Genomic DNA, 12795 nt, shown 5'->3' with positions numbered 1-12795 from the left:
TACTTCAAACACACAAAATACAGAGGAAGGGACGTATCATCACAAGAAGACAACACATGAAACCATACACTGTCCTTCCAGTCATCGCTCATGCATTCATCAGGCAGACTAAACATAAACATGGCCATTGCTACAAAACAAAGATCTCTCCATACCTTGTGACATGTCCTCCAAATAAAGACGTAGATTTGTGCCCTTTTCTAAAATAATTATCCGGTCTTCCCAATCATCTGAGAGATCTTTTTAAATGCTATAGCTTGTGTCATCTCCGCCAACAGTTCTTGATTAGTCTGGAACAGTATGGGATAAAAATCCCTACATCACCACAAATCATTTAAATAATTTCAAATACAGCACTGTGGAAAAGTCTTGAATCACCCCTCAAGATCTAAAGAATCAACAATGCCAAGGTGTGGCTGATTTTGATATCTCCAATTCAGTATCCAATTCAATAAATAAATGTGATTTTTTTTTTTTTTAAGGGTCAGTCTTCTCTTTTGTTCTTAATTTATAGTGATGAGAAACAGGCAGAAAAGTAAACGGTTGGGCCAGAACCTCATGTCACAGTGAGCTTTAAACATGTAGTTATGAATTATGGCCAAAAGATCTTTTTAAAATAAAACACTTGGAAAGTCAAAGCATGCTGCCATTTGTCACTAAATTCCCAAACATGGCAGATATGAAAACACTCATTTAAGGGTGATCCCATACGAGCAGTGTGTGCAGTTGTATGCTGCAATTTACCACTAGCTGTGATAACAGAGAAGCTTTGCTGTAAGTGACCCTCATCTAGAAGTCTGCCAGGATCCAACGTCCCTGCACTTCACCTGCAACACAGCTACCAAAAAAAAAAAAAAAAAAAAAGTTTCTCATGCTTGATAGTAAAGAGGACTGAAAGTAAGGAAGTGTGCAATTATTCTTTATTCCCAAAATTAGAAGCATTAAACGAGATGTGTACATACACAAAGAAATTATGATACACAAAGAAATTATGATACACCATTGACAAACTGTCCTTGCCTTGTACGCCCCCCCCCCCCTTCTCTATTTTTAACATATTCCTAACTGGGAAACAAAAATAATCAGAGAAAAACACAAAAGAATATTTTTTATTATTATTGTTATTTTTTCCCCCAAAAGCTCGCACTCGCCATCACACCAAGTACATATCACTTGTTACCACAGTCCCATTCTATTTCTGCTTTTTCATCTCAACATTAAAGCACTTGTGGTATAACAATTTGAAAAAAGAGAAAAGAAAAAAACTTGCATTTTAATTGAATTATAACTGAATTAAAGTGCACTCTCAGGGAAACAAATATAGTGGTATTAACCTAAATATTTTGTACTAATTCATTCCAAGTTTGCATATCTGCAGAAAAGTCGAGACATGTTCTGTGCACTTGGTATCTGTAGCCGCTGTTGCATTTCAGATGTCAAAGCCTGTGTGAAACCTGGTGAGCCCCCTGGAATGAGAAGCCCTGTAACTGCAGATCGTCTGACCTACTTTTATTCTTTCCCACATATTTAGTACTCCTCTTCGAGATCGTCATCCAGGTCCGAAAACTCGATGGACGGTCTGTTGTCTCGCACCTCCTCGTCACTTTCTCCATGGGGAACTGCAATCCACAGACATCAAGTCAAATTATGTAGCCACAAAAGATCCCTCGTGCATTTGTCAACACAAAGCTGGTAGCTTTAGACAAAAACAATCAGACAAAAGCTTGTTTGCGACAAAAGGGAAGAGCAACATACTTTCAAGATTGTCCATGTGTTCATGAAGAATTCTCACCAGGTTGAATAACTAGGTGAGAAAGGGAAGATGCGTCTCTTTTCAAGATTTCAAGTCAGCCACAATTCATCGCTTCAACATTTTTGAAATTGTGCAAGTGTTTTTGCTCAACTGCGCACAGCGAATGGGCAAACTCAATGTGCTGCTCAAATTCAAGAAAACATTTGTGAACCCTGTGAACTTTCATTGGTTATCTGGATGGCCATCAAAAGATAACTGAGGAGTGGGTATCATGTAAAAGATCACATCAAATATTACATTCATTATCAAAATGTGGAAAAGACTTAAGACACATTTATGTGTCTTCTTTTTTTTTAAGTTCATAGTAACATCTAATTAGCTTCTCCCATAGTCTAGCCAAAGCCGTTATACGCACAGATGGAATAAATGTTAAACTCGGCATCACTATGTTTGGCCCATCACAACAAATGCTCATCCTAACTGAAGCACAGTGAAGGCAGAGTCTTGTTTTGGGACTGCTTCTGTGAATCAGGGACCAGATGCTTTAAAAATCATTGTGTGAGATTAGTCTGGATGAATTTGTGTTTGTCTGTGACTGACTCAGATGACAGCAGCATGTTTTCTTTGATTAAAATCACAGCAGAAATCCTCACAGGTTCATAAGCATTTTCTTATAGCTGTGCTCTAACATAATTGGACAATAAATGAGTCTTTCAGCGTTCAAGCTAATAAACACCACAGGTGAATTTGTTCGGTTTCTCACCCCAGCTGTATCGACCGCTCCGAGGACATCTGAGAACCTTTGCTCACAGAAATGTAGCAGGACCACTAGGTAGAGACCGCTACTGATGAACTCGTCATATTCAGACTGCAGAGCATGAAAAACACTTGTAAGGGCGTTTTCCCAGCATACTGAAATAGGTAAACCCAAGAGCAGCTTCAATGCTGCTTGTCTGTGTTTAATCCAACATAGTTCAACTTTGTTCAGATCCAACTGCAGCAAACATAACAGAGGAATCACTTCAATTACACCAGCACTCATTGTGCTTTGTGGGTTTTTTGTTTGTTTTTTTAAACTCGGTACAATGACATGTTTTAAATCCACTCAAATTAAAAAGGGCAGAGAACCCCTTGATTATGTTATTAATACATTTGCATAATTAATTAAAACAGTCACAGTAAATGAAAACTGCTTCTTTATTCATTTTAATTAGAGCTTTTGGGTTTGGAAATTCTGATTTTTTTCCTCCAAGTGAGGTGAAATAACTCACTTGCACATGCGTCCTGTACAGCTCCTGAATGTCAAAGTTATCGATGTTCAAACGCAGCTTCTCCTTACAGAGTTCACACGTTGTGATGCCTTCGAGGTTTGCACCTGAGCATGAAGGAAAAAACAAAAGAAAAGACAGAAAGTAGTAATTATGAGACACTTTATTCATAAAAGTCAAAGGAGCTTGCAAAGAAAAGCGTCTGGACTTCTTTAAGTTGCTTGAAGACGTTTCACCTCTCATCCGAGAAGCTTCTTCAGTTCTAAGGTCAAATGGTGGAGAGTCCCAGATATAAACCTAGTGAGAGAAACACCCCCACAGAGGGATAAAAGGACCCCCTGATGATCCTCTAATCGCCTGAGCCAAGGTGTGAAACTGGGTGTGGGTCCCAATCAGCCAGAGTTTCGGCTACATAGGGATGATAGCCGGTGTATCAGAGAAACTAAGGAGAGTTTTCTCCAAGCATGACATCCCGGTGCATTTCAGACCCAGCAACACGCTCAGACAAAAACTGGTTCACCCGAAAGACAAAACGCCAAAACACAAACTTAACAATGTGGTGTATGCTGTACAGTGCAGCGAGGAATGCTCAGACCTCTACATTGGTGAGACCAAACAGCCACTTCACAGGCGCATGGCACAACACAGAAGAGCCACCTCCACAGGACAAGACTCAGCAGTCCATCTGCATATTAAGGATAAAGGACACTCTTTCGAGGATGCCAATGTTCACATTTTGGACAGAGAGGACAGATGGTTTGAAAGAGGAGTGAAAGAAGCCATCTATGTCCACTGTGAGTGACCATCTTTGAACAGAGGCGGGGGTTTACGACACCAACTCTCTGCCATCTATAATCCAGTTTTGAGATCCCTTCCCAGACGCCTTAACGCCCACTTACATCCTGGGCCATCTGACCTCGGGAATTCGCATGATAAGGTGGGGCCAGGTTTCACAATGAACACACCCGAAACTCTGGCTGATCGGGACCCACACCCAGTTTCACACCTTGGCTCAGGCGATTAGAGGATCATCAGGGGGTCCTTTGTCCCTCTGTGGGGGGAAACTCCCACTAGGTTTATATCTGGGACTCTCCACCATTTGACCTTAGAACTGAAGAAGCTTCTCGGATGAGAGGTGAAACGTCTTCAAGCAACTTAAAGAAGTCCAGACGCTTTTCTTTGCAAGCTCCTTTGACTACGATGACCTGGATGACTGAGAACCTTCACAGATTTATTCATAAAAGCTGCACCCATATGAGAAGCCTGTGATTACCTGAGCCAATTTTGGAGAGAAGCCACCTCTTGATGCATTCCTGGTGGACATATTGCAGACTGCCCGTACAGCGGCACGGCTGAATCAGAGGGTTTGATGAAGATTCCTCCCCCATCTGGCAGATTCGGCACAGATCACCTTCTTCCTCGTCAGAATCCTCCAGCAACAGTCTAAACAGGAAATAGGGCGTTCAGATCTACTCGATACAATGTATAACTTAATTTTTTCTGTTTTACATAGTGAATTAATTAGCACAGAGCTGCTGATAAACACCTTGAGAAAATAGAGCTGTGTTAAAGATCTGACACTGATCACTACAAAATAAGTGAGATCAGTCATGCGCAGACAGATCAAAAGCCATTACCTTTCTTTGATCTTGCGCAGCTTCTCTTGATCCCTACTGGAAATGTTCTTCTCTTTCTGGTCGTCAGACTGGCTCTCAGCCCCACCCAGAGGACCGACAGAAACTGAAATGTTTTCATACACCCTGACTCTACGGCGTGGTGAAATTTCAACTGAGGCATCTTCGAGTTCAGGTAATGTTTCATTCTCGATTGTATAAGTACGCCCAGCACCAAAGGCCTCTAAACCAACTGCTCCTTCCTCTTCTTCATTCTCTTCTTCATCCTCTTCATTATCATCGTCTCCATCATCCTGTGAGGTTTTAAGCTCAAGATCATCCCACCTTCTCAGTAAACGCTGAGGCCGTCTGTAACCTTCTTCTGAGGCCACGGTCGACTGCGTGCTTTCATCCCTGGCATGCCTTCTGAGGCGAGAGAGGAGAGGAGGACAGCGGCCTCGGAAGGAGGAAGAAAGCCAGGAGGAGCCGCTGCCGCCTCCATTGCTGACACCAGGCTCTCTCCACGACGCCATTCGTGGTCGAGGCAGGCCACTGTGATAGTCACTGCAATTGCTTTCCTGGATAGAGCTGAGATCTGCTCTGTTTTTCCTGAGGCTACCCATGATTGACCTTCCAGTATCAGGGTCCACACTAGACATCCTGGTTCCTTCATCGCTGTCCACGGACTCCCCACCAGTTGACGGGCTGTCGTCATCAACTGAACGAACACTGGAAGATCCGCTTGAAGAGTCCTGGCTGGAGCGTCGTGAAAAGAGACGGGACAAAAGGCGACGTGTAGAGCGACGGCTCTCCGGTTCAGCGCCTTCAGGGATCGGCCTCGGTAGCGTAGGCTCTGGTCTGGGCACGGGAGTGGCATACCAGGGGGCGTTGGAGGAATAAGAGGTGGTGGTATGAGAGGAGGATTCGGGCCTTTCCGTTTGTTCCTGAGATGAGTTGAGGGTTGATGAGCCATTCGAAAAACGGGTTGCGCTTCTGTTCCTGAAGTTATGCACCTGAGGAGAAGTCCCGTGAGAAGAGGAGAAGTGGTGATTCAAGTGGGAGCTTTCTCGAGTAGAAGAAGACGATGAGGGAGAGTAGGAAGTTTCTTTAGGACGAGCTCCCTGTGCATATGTGGAGGTCACCCGGTCTGTGTGATCTGAAACAAGGGTAAAGAAAAGAGTAGTGTGTGTAAGACTGGCGCCAAGTCGACAGGGTATTATGTGTTCAAATTATCCAAAAAAAAGAAAAGAAAGAAAAACGAAGCCTACATAATGAGGAAACTAATCCAGGCGTCCTAACTCTTCTTTCTCCCAAACCTGAGAGACTGGGCTCATTCTTTGTCTCTTGGTCTCTTCTGGACAATAAAGGATTGGAAGATGAAGAGGATGATGACGATGATGACCGTGAGAGTAATCGGCATGAGCTCCACGAAGAATCAAGAGAGTCATTTGGTTTTTCTCCTATACATTTTAAGAAAGAGGGTATACAAATGTTCCAAATCAAATTAATGCTGATGGGAAGTAGAATTTAATCAATTCTCCCTGAATGCAACGTTTCTTTCATTTCACATTTGTTTTTCCTATTCGCCATCATGATGCTAGGTTCTTTTTTTACTTCATAGCCTTTGTATTACTTTCAGCTGGTAATGAGGAAACAGCACCGTGAACTGCTATAACGTACCTCTGCCACTGCTAAGCCCATTACTGGAGTAGGTGGATCCTGTAACTGAACTGCTGGCCATTCTTGAGTAAATTCCTCTGTTGGTGCTTGACAGTTTGGCCCTTTTAGAGTCACCATCGTCAACGGCATTCAACATACCCGAGCGCATCCCAAACCTCGCCTCAGAGTCAGTCTGGAAATAATGAAGGCAAACATCAGAGAATAAAATACTTCAATAGCATTCACCAGTCCTCTACCTTGCAGTCTTTCAGAAAATACATTTAACCAGGCTGCTTTTTTGTGCCTGCTGTTAGAAAATGGCACAGAACATCATCAGTACCAGTTTGCTCCTGCTGCTGAGAGAGGAATCGGCCCACTGGCAATCATGCGATCTGCTGGACGATGTCAGAGAGGGCAACTTCCAGCTACTGGAGCGACTGTCAGAGTTACTGTAGTCTCTTGTCGAGCTCAGGAGACGAGAACTCTTTGAAAGGAGACAAGGTAAATAACTTTAGCATTAGTTAGACCATTGTCTGCGCATTTTTTTGATGAGTGGTTCGCAACTTGTGCTCTAGCAGCACAAACATATATACACATGTGTATACATATGTGTTTTATCTAAAGGTTAATCCCTGATTTAGATATTGGTGGGAAATCTATGTCAAAACCATAAACCCCTTCTAACTCTACACCACAACCTTCCATCCCATTTAGCTGTGTTGGCAGTGTTGACCCTACGTTTAGTCTAATGTTTTAACCGATACATGATACTATAAATTTTTAGACTTAAGTTGTAACGGCCACCATTTTCTTTGTGAGTATTTATTACACGGCGTGCTGCGGGGAAAAGCCTGTTCTACCGTTTTTGTCTAAGGTTTATTTTTTAGCACCTGACGGCTCTTTTTTGCTTCTCATCCGTAAATACTCTGCATACTCTTTCACGTGATTCCGTTTATTTTGAAGAGTCTCAACAGGATCTTGAGCTTTATTGTGAAAGGGAGTCTTGATGCATGCTCAATCATCCAGGTAAGTAAATCTCCAAAAGTTGATTCTGTTCATCTGGACGTCCAGATGTAATTTTCCACATAAGGTTTATGTGGAAAATAAACAAGCGGACACGCAATGGTTTTACCGTCGTTGTTGCTAAAAACAGGCGCTTGTCCATCTGTAGTGTGGTCATATTAAATATAAGAGAAAGAGAGATCTTTAAGAAATTATAGCCACTACAGTGACCATCAAAACTGTGAAAAAATATTGCCGTAAACAGTTTATTTTGTGACACCACAAAACAAACGATAGCGTGAAATGAAACGATAGATGTTTTTATATTGTCATCCGATACATATCATTATATCGAACAGCCCTATGTGGAAGGTTGTGGCATAAGGTTAAAAGAGGTTTCTGGTTACATCGCAAGTTATGATGCAATTTCCTGTAGAAGTCTAAATCAGACATAAGAAACTTAGTGCTAAACTGAAAAGGAAGACAAACGTGAGCAGACCTACATGTCAACAGCCTGCCTTTAGATATCTCATACAGGAAGGACAATGACTCAAGTAGTTTGAAGTGACAGGCCAAAAAAAGAAAATGAGAATGTATTCATGTCCGCTTTAACACCCTTTTTTAAAAAAATTTAACAATCTTTCTTTAGGCTAACAAAACATGTTCATGTGTCTTAGGTTGGAAGAAGAACTTGTGCAGATTTAAGTGAATGTTAACTGAAATGATTGCTTATCTCGCTTCATGAGCAATAACATTAACATACACAAGGTAGTTTGTAGGGTGAAAGCACCAAGAGTCCCTTGAAAAAAACAAAAAAAAAAAAAAACAACAAAAGCTAGACACAGCCAGAGCCAATAGTAACACTCTCTTTTGAGATGGTCTTTGACGAGCATTGGGACTGAAATACGCACATCATGTGTCAAGGAATCTAGGCTACCCTATAAAAAGACCTCCAGAGTGTCTCCTGTTGCACTACTGTTAAACATAGTTTGGATCATGCACTAAAGGGAACCTGTGAGAAAAAGAGCTGACTTGAATGCCATGGAATACGCTAGAAAGGCAGCTCACTAGAGCCCCAGGTAGTAGAGGAGAGAGTAGGGAGGCAGATTTTAGGAGCAGCTGCTGTTGTAACCGATCGTTGTATCCAATTTTAAACCAGCAGCTTTCCCGCTGAAATTTCACCCAATTGGGATAAAATGGTGACATTTAACTGCTGTATTCAAAGAAATAAAATAATAACACACACACACACACACACACACACACACACACACAGAGAGAGAGAAGTACTTCATAGGGTAAAAGCTGCTGACTCCCTAAGTGCACCAAACCATGAGAGCAAAATACAACCGATAACGTAATCACCCCTCACTTAGCAATCAAGAATTCAGGTTCTTTCTTTAACTTAGCACTTGGCTGTACATATTGTAAGCAAAAGGTCTGGAAGGGGGTGTGCATGGCGTAAAATGAAGTGTACGATTCCCTGCATTAGCCATTTTTTGCTGTGCCATCAGCCTACCTACCTGTTTGTCGACATCTGCCTTGTAAGACGATGACGCCCTTGGGAAGCGGTCATTATTCAGCACCGTTTCCCTGCTGTATAGTCTACTGGAGCCCAGTGATGAGGATGGGACTGTTGAATGCGCAGGACTGGATATGTAGGACGACCTTGAGCTGGACAGACAAAACGGAAGCCTGCGAGACCTCGAGTCCATTGTGGATTGCCTTGAAAATAAAGCTGACGGGGGGGGGAAGAGAGAGATATTGTTGCTGTAATACCACAGATGTCTTTTCAATGTTAACTTCCTTTCACAAGTGCCTATTATTCCACCTAAACACAAGACAGGACATGAAGTCCACACCTCTCAGCACAAACTTTTAAAGGGCCTGCAACTTCAATCTGTTAAGCAACCATGCTGTGCCGGGTGGTGTTGCAAGACCTCTGATTTGTTGATGGAGCACATGTGACAGTGTGTCTGTAAACACTAAAAACTTACCACCCAGCCACTTCCTGGTCTTGGTATCAAAGACACAGTGCCTATCTTAAGGACTGTGAACTCTGTTACAGGAACATGATACTACCAAGGAGCCAATTCAGCACTGTGAGCTGAGCCTCTAAGCAAACAAGATGCTCTGCAACACTTATAAGACACTCATTTATTATTAAACACCATTACAACAGCAGCACAGTGAGCACAGCCAAATAAACTGTATTACTCTTACATTTTTTAACGCAACTTTCAGCACCAGCTGAACTCTAGATGTACCAGCCGACCTAAAAACAGAGTCGAGCCTTCATGGCATAAACTTGTACAGTATGAGTTACTTCCTGGTATTGACACTGAGATTAGCTACAGCACCTGTGGTCACAGATAGTACAGCCAGCCAGCAGCCTGTCAGGTCCGAAATGAAGGGCAGTAAATCAGGCCAGAAGACAAAAACATTGAAACCAAAACACAGCACTGAAACCTGTTAAACAGATTAATTAGTAAAACTCCCACTGAAATCCCCAAAACAGTCCAAAATAAATATGAAGCCTAAAAGCAGAAACATTGGAACTTTCTGCAAATTTTGCACAACAACGACAAAAAAAAAAGCGTGAAGGTGCATCCTATTAAAAGGCAATGCAGTTTAGCTGGATTTCCCCCCAATCTGTCTTTAATACGTTTGCATAAGCAAGGCCCTCGCTTTATTTATGGCTAACTTATCTGCAGGTTACGTTTTTGGACAAATGGGGAACTAGCATAATGAGGACCTGAAACCCCAACACCCGTCGACAAAACCTCATTAGTCACCACAACCCTACCAAAGAATTTAAACAATCGTGTGGCTGCACAGACTCGGCAGCGGCCTGTGTTTTCGAGATGAGCCATGACTAACCCCGACTGCTTGACGTCTTGCTTTGTTGAATTTATCAAGGAACGCCCTCCTCGCCACCAAAACCCTTAATCCATCTAATAGTTAGCCGTCTGACAGCCGTTTAGCTTTAGCTGTGCGATAGGTAGCATTCAAACTTTCATGAATTTCCGTTAACCTGCGCTTGCCGCGTATTTCCATTTACGCTGGATGCTCGGAACTCCGCGTCGCTAATTGTCTTCACCAACTTATTACATTCCGCTGCACTTGCACGACAAACGACGTTAGCAGTTTAACCAACACCCGGGTTAAAAGGGATGTCACTTTCCGTGTTTACATTAGCAGGTTAGCTGTCGCTGGCTATTTACAAATCTTGTTTATCTCGCTAGCAGTCGTTCAGACTCGGTTACCGAGCAGTTCAGCTGCTGTTTTCCGACGACTCAGCAGACAGCCCTGTTAGCTTCGAAGCTAGCTGCTTAGCTCCCCCATAAACCCCACTTCACGACAGTCACTCGCTTCTTCTTTTCTGCTTCTTCTTCTTCTTCTTCCCTCTTTTTACGTTTTAAACGCCAGGTTGCGTCAGCTAAATTCCCAAAACATTCCCACCTCACCTTTAGTTTCAAGCTTGCTTTTCGCACAACAGGAGCGATGGCGTCTGCTGTCGACGCAGACTGTTAAGTGACTTTACCGTGACCCGGAGGGAGTGGTCTGACTGAAAGGTTGTTTTTAGGTGGTTGTTGGAGCATCCACCTGCATCCACCCCCTTTTTTTCTGCCACCTCTGAGCCAGCTACAATTGTGCGGCCTGAGAAGAACACAAGAGTATTTATGGCACTAATTAAATCAAACCTGGTGCGACTTTGTAACGTCAAAAGTATCCAGGCAGAGCCGAACAACACCCCCGTGTGGCCGACAATTCAGTCCTGTTTTTAATGTTTTAGTGCTCAGACTGATGTAACGACTTCTCTCTACTTATAATGAGATTTACTTCACTAAAGCAGACTGCTTAAAATCTGTTTACAGTTACTTTACAAATTAAGACGCACATAGAAAAAAATAGAAATGAATTAATAAATAAATGATTAAAGACAGTACACCATTGTTTATGACATCCATACAAATCAATCAGTAATGTTAAAATGCTGTTAAAGCACTAATACCGCTGTAAAAAAAGTTTCAACTAGGGATCATTCAGCAGTTATGACTGATGAGCACTTTAGCCTTTAATATTTAATGCTGCTGACTTAACTCATGATTTCTTCTGCTTGTAATTAAGTGTTTTTGCATCAATTATGTTTCCATCTCCATTTCACGTCTGAGACAAGGCAGGGTCAAGAAAAAATGAACAATATTTCAGATCTCCATATCATACAAGTTTTTAACATCCTTTCAGATTCATCTCAGAAATGACGGAAATGTATGTTTCTTGGTCCACACAGAGTGGTCCACAGTGACAAAGCAAAAACAAAGTGCTTTCACTGGGGAAAGTTCTAAGGAGCAATCCTAGTTCCAGCTTGTTGAATTGTTTGATTAATATGCAAATATGGATGGTATCAATACCAACGCTGGTATTTGTATTGGACCATACTGGCGTGATAGGATCGATGCTTTGTTTCATCCAGGGGCGTAATTTCCAGATCCAGCCAATATCGGACTGATACCAAAATTTGGAGTATTGCACAACACTATTGTTCGAGCCCATTCTCCTAAACTAATAAGCCACGAAGCAGACAGACAATGGGAGGCATGGTTGCAAGAAAACTTTGGCTTATTTTTAAGTGAGGGTGGCAAGGTTGCTGGAGAAATATTTAGACTGGGCATAAGTCTGGGGCAGATGGAGCAGGGAAAGGGGGGTGGGGGTAGGGGGGAGCTAGGCACAGCAGAGTAAAGAGAGTACAGAAAGTTAAGTCTATCTGGGGGAAGCAGAGCTGAGTGTTGGTGTGCTGTGTTTGTTCCAGTGACAGAGGAGCTTTGGCGCAGACAAGAAGTGGAGAGCAGGGGTTGGAGATGAAGCGGGCAGAATCGCAGGGCAGATGGAGGAAAAGGGATTTTCAGAAGTGCACGTGACACAACCAGTTTGGATGGAGCGTGTCAGTGTACAGGGATAAGCAGGTCTCTTCAGAGATGCTCTGTTTTGGTTCAGGTACTCTGACACTGTAGTGTTGAGTTGTGTTAGCATTCAGGAGTTTGCTGAAATCCTCTCCTGTGTTTCCACAGCAGTATTTTTCAGGTTGTGTTGATGAAGTATAACCTTTTTTGAATTCTTAAATCCCGAGTACTGTGAAACAGGTATTCACTTAAGATTGACATATATTTTACTGCATGCACATTTTATCCTCACCAGTCTCCCAGTCCATGTCACAGAAGAGTAACCTCACAGTCTGATACCCCTACCACTGTGTTTGGCTTCTGGCAAGGTATTGATGAGCTGATACTCATTGCCTAGTGTCCTTGACACATAATAATGGGAATAAGGGTCAAATAGGTCAGTTTTTTGTGTCTCCAGACCTGGGAATTTTGCTTTTCGTGATCTGAGAGTCATTTAATTACTTTCTGTCAAATACCCAGTGTGCTGACACGTGGTTTTAACTAAGGACTGGAATGAGTGATGCACAAACAGTTGTCCTTCTGTAATGTTCTTCCAC

At 42.5% G+C, this 12795-nt stretch overlaps 1 protein-coding gene across 7 annotated transcripts; it reads right to left on the bottom strand.

The window, feature by feature from the left end:
* Positions 1-9: 9 nt before the first annotated feature.
* On the bottom strand, positions 10-10957 carry marchf7 (membrane-associated ring finger (C3HC4) 7). 7 transcript variants are annotated; one of them, XM_086290794.1, is made up of 11 exons: positions 10763-10956; positions 8819-9033; positions 6634-6777; positions 6315-6486; positions 5903-6094; positions 4659-5790; positions 4295-4464; positions 3025-3128; positions 2517-2621; positions 1756-1804; positions 857-1619 (listed from the first exon to the last, which is right to left on the bottom strand). In XM_086290794.1, the coding sequence occupies exons 2-11, from the start codon at positions 9008-9010 to the stop codon at positions 1528-1530; spliced, it is 2352 nt and encodes a 783-aa protein (XP_086146920.1). In that variant the 5' UTR covers positions 9011-9033; positions 10763-10956; the 3' UTR covers positions 857-1527. The 7 variants fall into 7 exon arrangements, with proteins under 7 accessions (XP_086146901.1, XP_086146909.1, XP_086146904.1 ...); XM_086290775.1 differs by lacking the exons at positions 1756-1804; positions 10763-10956 and adding an exon at positions 10562-10742 and having other exon boundaries at positions 10-1619; XM_086290783.1 differs by lacking the exons at positions 1756-1804; positions 10763-10956 and adding an exon at positions 10330-10539 and having other exon boundaries at positions 10-1619.
* Between the last annotated feature and the right edge of the window lie 1838 nt (positions 10958-12795).

Source organism: Aulonocara sp. 'chitande type north' Nkhata Bay, linkage group LG1, assembly GCF_057382095.1.
Source record: "Aulonocara sp. 'chitande type north' Nkhata Bay isolate Kocher_YH1m ecotype deep benthic linkage group LG1, A_spYH_male_GT1.1, whole genome shotgun sequence".
NCBI classification, from domain to species: Eukaryota; Metazoa; Chordata; class Actinopteri; order Cichliformes; family Cichlidae; genus Aulonocara; species Aulonocara sp. 'chitande type north' Nkhata Bay.
Note: the sequence above shows the minus strand (reverse complement) of the source record. Positions and strands in the feature narration are given on the sequence as shown.